Source organism: Trachinotus anak, unplaced genomic scaffold (genome assembly GCF_046630095.1).
Source record: "Trachinotus anak isolate AG129_WGS33_773 ecotype Australia unplaced genomic scaffold, CSIRO_AGI_Tana_v1 ptg000021l, whole genome shotgun sequence".
NCBI lineage: Eukaryota > Metazoa > Chordata > Actinopteri > Carangiformes > Carangidae > Trachinotus > Trachinotus anak.
This window is the reverse complement of record NW_027273872.1, coordinates 15,695,787-15,709,197: the sequence shown is the minus strand read 5'-3', so window position 1 is coordinate 15,709,197 and position 13,411 is coordinate 15,695,787. Positions and strand designations below refer to the sequence as shown.

The window sequence follows — 13,411 nt, the reverse complement described above, 5'->3', positions numbered from 1 at the left end:
ACGTGTGTGTGCACGTGTGTGCGTGTGGGATGAATGTGATGATTCCTCATCAGAGGCTGTGAAAAGACAGTGCTCAGAATGTCTGAGCTGATAAGACAGGAACAGAGTGGAAAAGGTCATTGATGTGGCCTGAAAAGTGTGTGTCTGTGTGGAAGTCTAATCACCACATGATGGTGTGAGCTGATGAGGGACGCACACACACACAAACACCCCACTGGCTTTTTGACCATTGTCCTTTAGCAGGTTGATTGGGTGACTGACAGCCCCGGGGTGCTGTCAGTCACCATGGATGGGCACAGATGGGGTGAGTTGGCAGATCTTTAAAGTTGAAAAAACTTCAGAGTAGACCTCCGTTACAACAATTTTGCTTAACATGCAAGTTACATTTGTGGTTCTCCTAATACAAAGAAAAATATATTGTGGATTCTCTCAGCTGTAATTAAGCACTGTGGCATTTAGTATGAATGCTTCATTTGGTTGTTGTAATCAATTTAATTAAATTTAATCAATTAGACCCACATTTAAGCATTTTCTTATACACGGGTGTTGAGGAATGAGGTAGTTTCTGTAACATAATGGCGTTCCTGCAGTTTAAATAGATTTTGTGCATGTGGTGTAGGAGTGCATTTATTTCAATTATAGTATAGCATTAAATCTACTGCTTACACTACTTACTACCTTTATTCTCATTTGTTCAGTAACAGTTTGTAAAGAGATGCCTCTTACTGTAACAATCAGGTGCTGAATACATTTGTCTTTATTGTCTTGATTAATTGATGGTATGCCACCCGTTTGCTCAGGTGTGTGGTATTCGCCTGTGAAGGTGAGATGTTTTGGGGTTCACTTGGTATTTCTGTGAGTTGCTGAAGACTGATGTGGGTGACGTTAGATGTGTGCGAGTGAGAGACCAGAGACCTGATACATTATTTTCAAGAGTGACTGCTTTCTGTATTGTTCATGTTCTTCTTGCAAGGACCGGGCCGGCGGCAAACTGCAAGGCACTGTGATTAATACTATTTTTGCCACTCGTTTGCAGACTCACATAGATCTGTTTGAATCCTCAAAAATTACACAAACATAGGGCTGGGCAATAAACCGGAAAAGTGTCAAAACCAATATCTAGAACCTCTCACTAACTTAAACTTGCTCTTGTTGGTTAATTTGGTTACTAACGGTCTCCCCAATTTGTGTGTTAATGAATTGTCTCCTTAAAAAAAATACTACCTCGCGTTCAGTCACATCAAACAAACATTGATCCTTGTTTGGATGTTGGCAATATGGATGACACGAGTGCAAACACTGAGCCTCTGATGCTCGGAGTACACTGCCTGCATCGCTTGTGTGTGGAGGCTGCGTAGCTAAACTGCATTGGTGCTACTGCCAGCTCTTTCTTTCTACATTGAGTTTGCCTTGGATATGGCCATGAATACTCGAGTGTTGAATTTCTTTTCATTATAAACCTTATTTACCCTTTTTCAGAGCAAGACACACATACACACATAAAGAGAAAGAGAGAGTGCACCGTTAAAATACTGCCCTTCACCTGGTATTGACATAATGTTATTTTAGCCTACTTTGGGTTTCTGCTGTGACCATTTCGTACATGTGGCCTCCACCGATAAGCGCCAAAGTAATTGTTCATTAATTGTAATGGAGGTAAATGTTTGAAATAATCGGGATATTGTATATTATTTCTCTTGGATTACACATTCTTCACTGAGACATCTACATGCACAGTTACAGTCCAGTTTTTAATCAGATTGTATGACGTTCCTCTTGTTTGCTTGATTGAATTGCTACAGTGAAATCAGGGTGTCAGGGCAAGTAGAGTGTGTTTGCCGCACTTTCAAATTTGAGGGAAGATTCACCATGAATAAATTACTGAAGTTGAAACATACTGTACAACCTGTACAATACAATGACAGACTGTACAATACTGCAAGAGCTTGTATTTTACCTAAATGGCACATCCTCAGATGATGTGATGAAACTAGAGAAAACCCACACAACAAAGGGAGGAGGGATTAGACTCGGAAGGGCCCCAGCTGATTTTGGTATGAACCATTGAGTCAATGAGTCACTCGGACACCAAAACCTCGAATTGAACCTCTGAGACAACTCTCATTTATTTTTCATGAGTATAGATGTGTACAATGTTCATATGTATTATAAATGCATTCATATAATTGCAAGCTTACAGTGTAATTTAGCAAATAGCCAGCTGCATGTCAAGATCCTCATGTTTTTACGGAATTATCTATAACTAAACTGAATTAAACAAAAATAAGCATACATGTTTTAATTCAGTTAAAACCCCTCTGTGTAGAATGTTTATGTGATTAAATCATCTTTCATATTATAATGATGGCATAAGGTATTGGTTGTTCAGAGATGAGATAAGCCTGGGGGAAAATTGGTAAAGTTTATGTGTGGCTTTGAACCTAATCAGGCCAGGGTCCGTAGCTTGGATCTGTGGGTGTAGCCACCTTGGTTGTGGTGTGCCACAGCGTCACTTTTGATGTTACCACAAGAACTCATCAAAGTAAGAATTTTTTAAATCCTACACAGAGGGGGTGTCACTGTGTACTATATCAATGTTACCAAATAATGGACAAAAGACAAAAAACTCTTATGTATGAGAACCGTTATAAATATAATTATCATTGACAATCAAACCAAGTGTAAAGCCAAAATCATTGCAAAATTTGTCAGATACATAGTCATGACATGAGTGCATCATATTTACATTCTGCCTTTCTCTATGCTAAGCTGGTCTATCTGTTTTGTTCTCTCCTACTCTCACATATACAACATTTTAGTACAGACAAATTCCAAATAGCTTTTCTCATTTATACAGTTTGCTGTTTCTGTTGTTAGAAAATGCAACAAGTATAAGACAATGAATAAAACATGGCTCATTAAGTCTACATGTTAACCAGCAGTCACTTCCAAGCCATTTCCAAGCTGTTTTCCAAGCTACGCTTCATCTGTGATTTTGGCTATATTTGCATGTAAAATGATCACTTAGAGAAAAGTTAGAAGCTCATTCACGTCTGTGTCAGCTGTTGAATGAGAGGAAAAGGTTGAGCTTGTGCTCACAGGACAGTATTGGCAACTCTACAGAAAGCAGCGAAGGTTTTTCGAAAAAGTTGCTAATTTGTCAATAGGTGCTTTTTTTTTTTTTAAAGATTAAATTTTTAAAATATCACACTTATGGTTCATACTAATATATTGTGACACCCTAAATAATAATACACATAAGGATAGTTGCTTTAAAAGTCACCTTTGCCTGTTAATAGAAGTGAAATAATGTAAATATAATGATGCCCCTGGTATATCACAATATACCAACACTTAGGGGACAGCACAATCAGAATTTTGTACCTGGTGCACTTAGACTGAAATGAGTAACATCATGTGCTTCTTATTTGACTTAATTAAACCTTTTGGTTACATTAGTTCCATATCCATCCATTCCTGATCTCTCTCGGCCCCAAGTGAAGGGATAGATGAGACAATGCTATTGAGCTCATCCAGGACTTTCTGCAAGTTGTCTGCCGTCTCCCTGATTGATCTGACAAATCTCATGACCTCAGATCTGACTTGGGTGGTATTTGTGGAGGACTGGTCCTGTGTCTGTGATGTGTCGAAGTTGTGCAGTTGCATCATTGAGCTGGACAATGGTGCAGCTTGGTCAAAGGAAGACATAGACATTGACCCAGAAGTAGTGCCCCCTCCTCCTGCTGCTGCCTGTGCCTGTCTAATGTGGTGAATCTCTTTGGCATCCATGGCAATAAAGAAGATATCTACTGCTACAAATAACCCAGAAAGCACACCAGTTGCTACCTCTGCCACACGTACTGCCCTGGATGCCTGTGCTGCGATCTTTCCGATGTTCATCACTTGAACTAGTCGAACCAGTTCAGCAATGCCAGCCATGCCCCTCCCTGCCCTGAAGCCAAGCCTTGTCAGGTTCTCTGGGTTTAACTGGCTGGCTTCAGTGTCAAGTCTGTCAGCTGAGCCACATCTTCTCCTGATGTTCTGCAAACTGTTGCTAATCTCCTGTAACCAGGTGACAACTGCTTGAATTTTTTGTGCAAACTCTTTCAGGATGCTTCGAACAGCTTTGCGATCAGAGGACTGGTTGACCATATTTGTGATATTTGAGGTACCAGCAGTGATCCCACCAAGTGCACCCACCCCCACTCCAACCCCAGTGACAATAAGAGAGGCTCCCAAAGTGAAGGGGGCCAGTATAAGGCCCACTATAGATGTAATCCCCCCGGCTGCTCCAATGACTCCTCCTGCCAGACTACCGATGGTGGCACCCTGATGCACACTTTCCAAACCATCAGCCACATCTCTTAGTTTGGTTAGCTTGGTCTGGAGTTCCTTCACTGTGTTTTTGCTCTATTTTGAAAAACAATGACATTAGAAAGCTAGCCGTCTAGACACAGTTATTCAGTTAAGAGTAAGCTACTATTTATACCAATTCCATTTGATCAAGTGAGGCAAAAAATCCAGTTCATACGCTACATACCTAATCTATAACATCAATTGAGCAGTCAAGAAGACTGCTCTACTGTGTCTAGCTTAACTGAAAACACTGGTAGTTTGTGGTCTCGTACCTTGTTTGAGAGACAGGTTATGATGATAGGACGCTGCAGGATCTCACTGGCAGTTGGTCTTGATTGAGGGTCTCTACTGAATATTTGCTCCAAGAGTTGACAAAGCTCTGGGGAGAACGTGTCTGGGAGAGGTGGGTAAGGACCACGAATGATCTTTGGAATGAGCTGGACTATGGTGCCTGCTGAGAACTAATGGAAGATTATTGTTAAAAAAAAAACCTCATAATAATAATAGTTGTAATAAAAATACTTAACTCATTATTCAATGAAGAAAATAAAACATTAATCTTTTTTTACTTTCTAGAAGTCATACAATTACTGCAAACAACGTAGGGGCTCTTACAATAGAGAAGTCAATGAGCCAAAGCAACTAATTTAATGGTGATTGACTTAAATATTCAAGGGGGGGGGTAGATAGTAATATCTTGATAAATTTGGGCTAAAGGGGTAAATTACTTTATTGAAAACTTAAACATTAAGCTAGCTTTTCCTGTAAAAACATTTTTGAGAGCAACAGTCAAAATTATTCATATCAAATAATAATTTAATCAATAATACATTTAATAATAATAATAATAAGTTTAAGATTTTAGTGTCTGTTGAGCTGTTATTTCTTTGTCAACTCTGGAAGTTTCCTCTGAAAAAGTGATCATATCTTCTTTCATGTGGTGTTTTTAGCTAACTCAACAAACCCTGTTGTGCATTTCATGATTTTTAGTGGGCTCTTTATTTTCTAAGAACTGCCTCATGATTTGTAAGGAAAAGCTTCATTTCTGTGAACATAAAACCTACCCAGTACACACATTTTAGAGAAGTATGTATTTTCGTAATGCATAGAGATTATTGGTTTTACAAAATAATTACAGTTGTCCTTACGCTCTGTGAGAAAGTGTAGCAGCATATCTATGATGTGGAACATTCTGTATATATACTAAAATTAATTTTACACAGGAATACATAGCCCAGCTGTGTTGTTTTTTAAATCTTATTCATATTGTGATTACATTTTTACCTTTGGGTAACTTACCGCAGGTTTTCGAGTACACAGCTCATAGAGTATGCATCCCACTGACCAAATGTCACTGCAAATTAATCAAGTATATCTATTATTATTATGTTAGTAGCAGCAGTAGTAGTAGTAGTAGTACAATAGAGATATATTTTTTTAAATGCGATGATAACAAAACGGGTAACAACATTAGACCAAAAACAAAAAAACCCTGTTATCTTGTTCGAGTTGATATTTGTATGCAGTAAAATCTAGCTATTATACATTGAACACCATGGGCATGTTTCACCAAATTTCATACATGTAAGCTGTGATTTGCAACATAAGACAATGAAGGTCAAAGAGAGAAGTTCCTGAGTTACAGAAGCTAGCAGAACAGCAGCTATCCCAGATGTGAGGTCAGGACTTCAGCTCTCTGCATTAGTTCTAAAATTATGATGAGACCCATCATTTGTATCACAATGTTTTTCTTGTCTTGTTCTCATTGTGTACAAACAGACTGCATCTTGAATAACATTCAGATGAGCATACAACTTGAAGTTTTACATCCTATTATCCTATTAACAGGATAGGTGAAACAATTTGTGTGCCTGAATGCATCCTGTGTAGATACAGATGAAGGACTGAAGCTGCTGGGGCATTTTAAGTTTGGTTAAGAACATTTTTACCTGTGAGAATTATAGATCCCCTCTTCAAAGACTTCTGGTGGCAGATATGCTGTTTCCAGCAGATTTGAATTAGCGGTTGACTGACTGCTTTTTGAGCTGAAAAAAAACCCCACAAGAATAGAAAAGGATAGAAAGGTTTATTGTCATTATATGTTAGATATAATGAGATTGCAGGAGCAACTACATTTGTGCTTTAAAAACAGATAAACATGACAACCAATGTGAATATGACACACACAACCAGATAAGATAATAAAAAGCGATGAAATACATGCTAAATGTAAAAATGATGGTTTACATATCTATAATAGAAAGTGAAACGTGGAGGGTAAATTGCACTTGAATTAGAGTGTAATTGCACTTGAGGAGGGTAATTCTACTTGAGCTAAATAGATAATAAATAAATAAAATAAAATTTGTGTATGTGTGTGTGTGTGTACACAATATACATTGTGTGTTTGTGTATAATTTTTGTGTACAGTACTTTTCATTGATATTTCCAAAATCGCCCAAACACACAAGTCCAAACTCTGTGAGGAGTATGTTCTACAAAAAGAGAAGAGGTAAAACTGTAAGTTAAGTCACTTTTTATGAATTCACACAATTAAAATATTTTTTTGATAGGATCCCTCAAAATACATATGTATATTAATGTATATTTCACAGCCCAAAGGTGCATTCATTTAATTTCAAATGAGAAAAAAAATAGAAAAAGGGTTTATTTGAATGTCATATCACAACATCAGCACATTTGATTTCTCTTCTGATTATTTAAAAAAAAAAAGCTAATGAGAAAATTCTGTGGAAATGCACAATTGTTTCTTCAGTGTTCATCTAACTACTGTACCTCTGGTGTCAGATTTTTGTGAAGAAAGCCCTTTTCATGAATGGCCCTCAAAGCCACACAGATCTCAGCAATCCAGCTCAGTATCTGGAAAACAGTTGATGGTACTTCAAGAGTCGCATTGTAAAATAGACTAACAACCAGTGGAATGGCCTGTGGTATGATGTACTACAGAGATGTAAATTTGAAAAGTCTCTTGCATTAAAATACTGTACCTCAGACTCTTGTGGAGATGCAGTCCTCTTTCTGATCTTTGTAGCAAGGTTCCCTCCCTGACAGTAGTCCATCACTATATAGTAAATGTTCTCCTCTTCATCTTTATGGCAAAAAGGAAAACAAGATCTGTTAGCATTTTAAAACAAATCATCTTCAGTATATGTGACTGTGTAAGATACTGCTCTTAAGTACACAATATTAGAGGTTTAAGTTCACTGTTGAGTTGTTTTTAGCACTGAAAAATAGAAATTACACCATTTATTTCTTGTATAATTTTGCTTTGAAAGCATCTATCTTTAGAACAAGTTGCAAACAAGTGTTGTCAAAGCAACAACTGGACTTGGGCTGACAGTGTCACCAACTAGGTGACTGCGTCACTAGATTTAGCAACTTGTCAGACTTTTTATCAAACAGGTGACCAGTGACAAATGTAGGGACCTTTTGGACAAACATGAACTACTTTACAAAGAGTCGCCGGGACTGCCAAAGCGGTGACCTCCGGGGCTGAAAGCCAACACATAAGTGCCTGAATTACCACTTGAGGCTGGCTCCAAACGCAAGTCAATCCCCATAGACTTTGGTCTCCTTAGCTAATTTCCACCTTCATGACAACTGTATGGGGGCTGGATTTTCATATAACTCACCCATTTAGATTTTATTAAGGCTTAAAGTTATGCATAATTGAGGGTGTGTCGCTTTAAGTGACAGGTGGCTGAGTGTATGCTTGCCACAAACCGGCATGCACTGAAGTCTTAGCTCCACTCATGTCCCATCTCTTTGCCCAATTTTGGATTAGCTAGCAGTTAGCAGTCAGGCACTGTCAAGATGGTGACAGTGGAGCAGCACCATCTGAGCTTCAAAAGCGCTCTTTAGAGCCCTGTGGGTGACTGCATGGAGGCTGTGTCCATCTTTATATAGAGTCTTTGGTTATGCCCCACAAGCTAGAGTCACACCTGTCTCTGTATCTACACAGAAAGGCGGAGCAGCACAATCAGCTGCTGTACACGTGAATGAGCTGTATGCCGTGTGAGAGACAAAATAAAGATATTCTGTTGCTTCTAACTTTTTCTCTGAGTGATCATTTTATAAGTAAATAAAACTGAAATCACAACACAGCTATTGTTTATAACTTGTGTTTATGGTGATTTTGTCAGATGATGTCGTGGTTATGAAATCAGGATTTTAACAGTGCAGAGCAGCAGCTTAGAAATGGCATGGAAGTGACTACTGGTTAGCATGTAGTCTTAGGCCGCGTTTCAGTCACTGTGTTAAACTTGTTTCATTGTCCAGCAACACAAACAGAAGCACATGTAAATGAGAACAGCTTTGTTGGAAATTCAGCTGTACTGACTTGCTATATACACCTGTTGGGGTGCATTCCTCCAGTTATCTAATACGGCAACTGTAGCCCTCAGCCAGGAGCAGATGTCATCAAGTGGTATCTAACCTTCACTGGGTGTTTCGACTCTTAACCACAACACTCTCCAGTTGGTGGCCAGCAGTGGTGGCCAAGTCCAGTTCCAGCCTCCCTCCTCTCGCTTACTCCAAATCCAGCAAGAGGCTTGTTCAGCCTCTTCGCTGATTCTCTGAGCTGCTTGTTTTTTTGCTCCTTTCGTCCAGGCCTAGAGCTGATAACGGCCGCCATGTTGATCTGGCTGAGAAACCTCTACAGCTGATCTCCATGGGAAAAAATGATGGCTCCCATCATCATAGAAGTGTGCAGGGCTGAGGCCTTGCCGCCTGATGTAGGGGCTGCTCATGATGCCTCACAGTTTCAGTGAACTGACTGCTTGCTCTACAGCTGCGCTGGCTGCCCATTTAAACCCTTATTTGGTTGTGATGCCTGCTTGCTTTACCAGTTCATCAGCTGAGTCCCTCAGGCTCAGAAGGACTCTGCATTTTCAATTCCTCCACAACTAAAATACTGTATATGTGAGCACAGAAAGTAGGAGTGAAGCAAACAGATAAAGGCTGAAATGGGCTAACACTGGGCAGAATATAATGCGATGAGGTCACAAATATGGTAATTAGCACATGACATCATTTAGCAACATTTAGGGTGTGTACATGGTTATTTATACTATATGTTACACATTTCTGTATTTTGTCTTTTGTATGCAGATACGAATGTGCAGGAGTTGTGTGTGCATAATTTGTATTGTTGTATTTTACCTCACTTTTGATAAACTTTTAAATAGTATTTAAGTATTTTAGTAATTTGTCACTTTTTACATTTTTATATTTTGCTAATGTTGTTCATTATTGTTTTATTTTTATATACAGCCCTTTGAAAGATATTCTGTCAGACTATAGGAAACTTTGACTAGACTTGACAGAGCAGGGGCGGCCCGATGGCGGAGTGGTTAGGGCGCGTACCACATGAGCAGATGCTCTGGGCAGGCGAGCGCCGGCCCAACTCTCTCCTGTGTGTCATTCCCCCTCTTTCTCTGCCCCTTTCCTGTCACTCTGTACTGTCCTGTCAATAAAGGCAAAAAATGCCCCAAAAAATAATATATATAATATATAAAATAAAAAAAAATAAATAAATAAAAAAAAAAGACTTGACAGAGCAGAATTGAAACTACTTTTATATCAAAAGTAAGAAAACCTGAAAATCTCCAAAATAAAGTTCACGTTGGTAATAAAGCAAATCACTGAAAAGCCAGGAACATAACCAACTCATCAGTATGTTATACAGTTTGTTGACAGGGACAACATTCTTTATGATGAAATGTCAATATATCTTTAGTCTGTTTTCAGCACCCTTTAATGAACACTATTTAACACAATTAGCCCTAAACAATAGTGTGGCTGTGGCTAGTTCAGACATGGCTGTAATAACAGCAGGGCAAAGAGGATGAACATGTGTTTCAACAAACCTTATTTGTGTTACAACATTTCAAAGTTTTAAATTCATTTTTTGACTGTATTTTTAACTTCACCACCTGAAAAATGTCAGGTGGCGCAACCAAATTTTTGTAAAAATGTATATACTTTATACTATACTTCTATACTTTTTTTCTAATAAAATGGAGAGTTCTATAATAAAATAACATTTTCCTAGTTTTACCTTGGTTGTACCATCTGACATGAAAAGTGTACCAGCCTAACTATGAGTTGAAAGTTGCTATTTTTATCAATATTTGAGAGAGCTCACTTGGGGTCCTCTGGATGATGCAATATCCTGTTTGATGTTGTCACTATTCAATTCAGAATAAAAGATGCATGTATGCAGTTGCACCACCCTGACATTTGACAATACACAAATTCCCGGACAAAAGTTTTTGAATTATCTCAACACCTTTAAAACTATTAATATTTGTGAATTTAGTTTATTTGAAAGGTCTCAAACATGAAATCATGCCATAGTATTTATTTTGAATTTATTATTATTAAAATATCATATTTAATACTTTTCTCAGGCTGTTCACTAACTTGGACGGTTGCGCCACCTTACATTTTGGTGGTTTGAGAGGCCAAAATATAAACTATATACATTATTATAATGTACTGAAAACATGGTCAAACTACAGCAGTTCTATAGAATAAAATGATGCATGTCATGAATTAATTAAAATTATATTAAAGGACAGTAATACACTTGGACACAAAAATATGCACGTCATGTCAATGACCCAAATCTGTTTAAAAATTATGTAGTGTCCTGTTACTTGCATCACAAATTAATTATGTGAATACTATGTCCAAGCAGAGATTACCATTAATACTTAATTCAGAGGAGAATAAAACTAAAAACAAATTTACCTTTAAAGGAGTTCTTGCTGCTCACAATATGAGGATGACTTGTTGCCTTGAGGAATTCTATCTCTTCCTGTAATGCTGGAACAGCATTGCTGGGCATCTGTTAAAAACACCACTTACATAAGAAAGGCCTTGCAGCAGACAAGTTAAAGTGCTATGCCTTAGATAATAGTCAAAAAACAACAGATTCTTTAGCAAAACCCTTCTCTTGCACTCCTACCTGCTGCCTCTCTCTCTGCCAACCACATGATTGAATAAATACAATAAAACAGGTATGGCTATGGCTGTGTTTGCCATAGGAGGAAATTTGAATAGCTGAAATAGAACCTGCATTTTTTTCTTCTCTTCTCAGACTTTAGATGTTGGGATCCTGTTATGCAATATTCTTTTGTGGTGCTCAATTTTATTGTTTTTGTGTCAATCTCTGCCCTGGGAAAGTTTATTTTAAACAATGGTTAAACAAAGGTTTCATTTTCGATCTTGCAAGTCCAGTGTCACAGTATTTGCAGTGGTGGCATGTTGTACACATTTAAGCATATTTGTGGAAGTAACTGAACAAACCATCTCTTATCTCTTTTGTAAATAAAATAATAAGAGAAAATATGATATATAATATAATAAAAGGAAGTGCAATATAAGCAAGGTTTGCTCAGGAACTTTTTACTCACCTGCTGTAAAGTGATCCTTTTAATGAAAAATGTGTCATCTCCCTTTGTGGCAACAACAGCATTTTTTGTTTTTCTTTGTAGCACATAGCCATTCTTTTTCAGGGTGCTCTGTTCTGTCCCCATCCTTGTAGTTGTTTCTTAATTATGAACACATTATTAAATCAACACAAAACTTAACACTATATAGAAATACATAGAAATACAAATAAGTAAATATATCTCCTGAAGCAAACACACAAAAATGAGCACATCTTCAAATATTCAGATGCACTGTTTTTTTCATGAATGTAGAAAATAAAAATGATTTGTGTCGCATCTAAGTCTTTCTGTTCTCAATTTAGGGATTTTCACCCACTCTTGCTTGCAGATGACTTGTGTTTGGTCATCAGTTGGCAATTATTAATGACAATTCTATATTGTATGGGCAGAAATATCCATCAGTAGAAACTACATTTGAATAATTTATGTTTGAATTTCAATTGCTAAACTTGAATAACCAAAATAAACTACTTTTGAATCACATGATTTCAATTTGTGTTTTAAGTTGAATATTTGCAGTGAAAACTGAATCTGAATGGCATCTATCTGAATAGCATAATATGAACCTGAATTTATTAGTTTGAAACTGAACTCCAGTAAGCTTGAAACTGAACATAATACTATGAAACTGAAAATGTATTATTTCCCCATTTAAAATTCATCTCTATTTTAAGCTCATGAAAAAAGGCAGTAACAGCATTAACATTTGAAGAAAGGAAAAAAAAATATTTGGTCTGTTTGCAGCAGGGGATGTACAGTATTTACCTCTTTTCACTTAAAAAAATCAACAATATGTGGAATTTGTCTTGCACAAACTTTTGCAAACAAGTGGACCTTATGATATTGCTGTGACAAGAAACATTTGTTAAATTGTTGCAATTTTTTCCATTTTATATATTAGAATGGAAAAATATCACATTTAAGTTCAAGCTTAATTACAAACTGTTTCTTGCTGTTTCTCTTTCTTTGAGCCTGTATTATCTGACAACATACAAGCAGGAACAATGCCCAATCTTCTCTGAATAATGAACCTACCACTCTTAGATGATTCTTTCATTTATTTGTAAACCTTTTAATTATCCAAATTATGTACGTTTACTAAACCAAAGCTCTTCCAGCAATATCCTGAAATATTTCCACATGTCAAATAGTTTTGAGATAAATACAAAATATCACAAATACTGTACATACCCAGATGAACCCTTGGGTGACTCTGCTCTGTCTTCAGAAGTGCAGCAAAACGTAATGTTCAGGTCTCCACCCATATACTGCTGTCATTCTACATTAGCCAATGAAAGCCTTCAAAGAAGTCTTGGTAGAAGAATAATAGGGTGTTGTGTTTGTGTGTCCGATGTTCTTATTGTGTTCTGTATTTTTATAGTATTGTGTTTTATTGTATTGTGCATATTGTTGCAGTTGTGTTATTTCTTACCTGTTTTTTCCCTGACTGCAATTCAAGTTTCCCACTTGGGATAATAAAATTAATTTGTGTCTCAATGTTAAACTACCAGTGAGTGATCTACACTGGTACTGTCTGTTCTCTTATGTGTGTGTGCTCACGTAACAAAACTCTGAGA

The 13,411-nt window shown here is 37.2% G+C and overlaps 1 protein-coding gene across 1 annotated transcript; it reads right to left on the bottom strand.

Moving 5' to 3' along the window:
• Positions 1–2,096: 2,096 nt before the first annotated feature.
• Positions 2,097–13,074, bottom strand: LOC139606134 (uncharacterized). The gene is made up of 10 exons (XM_071458156.1): positions 13,026–13,074; positions 11,796–11,932; positions 11,131–11,227; positions 7,365–7,465; positions 7,153–7,236; positions 6,790–6,851; positions 6,306–6,401; positions 5,656–5,710; positions 4,629–4,817; positions 2,097–4,410 (listed from the first exon to the last, which is right to left on the bottom strand). Exons 2-10 carry the CDS (start codon positions 11,916–11,918, stop codon positions 3,451–3,453), a joined length of 1,767 nt encoding a protein of 588 aa, XP_071314257.1. The 5' UTR covers positions 11,919–11,932; positions 13,026–13,074; the 3' UTR covers positions 2,097–3,450.
• Between the last annotated feature and the right edge of the window lie 337 nt (positions 13,075–13,411).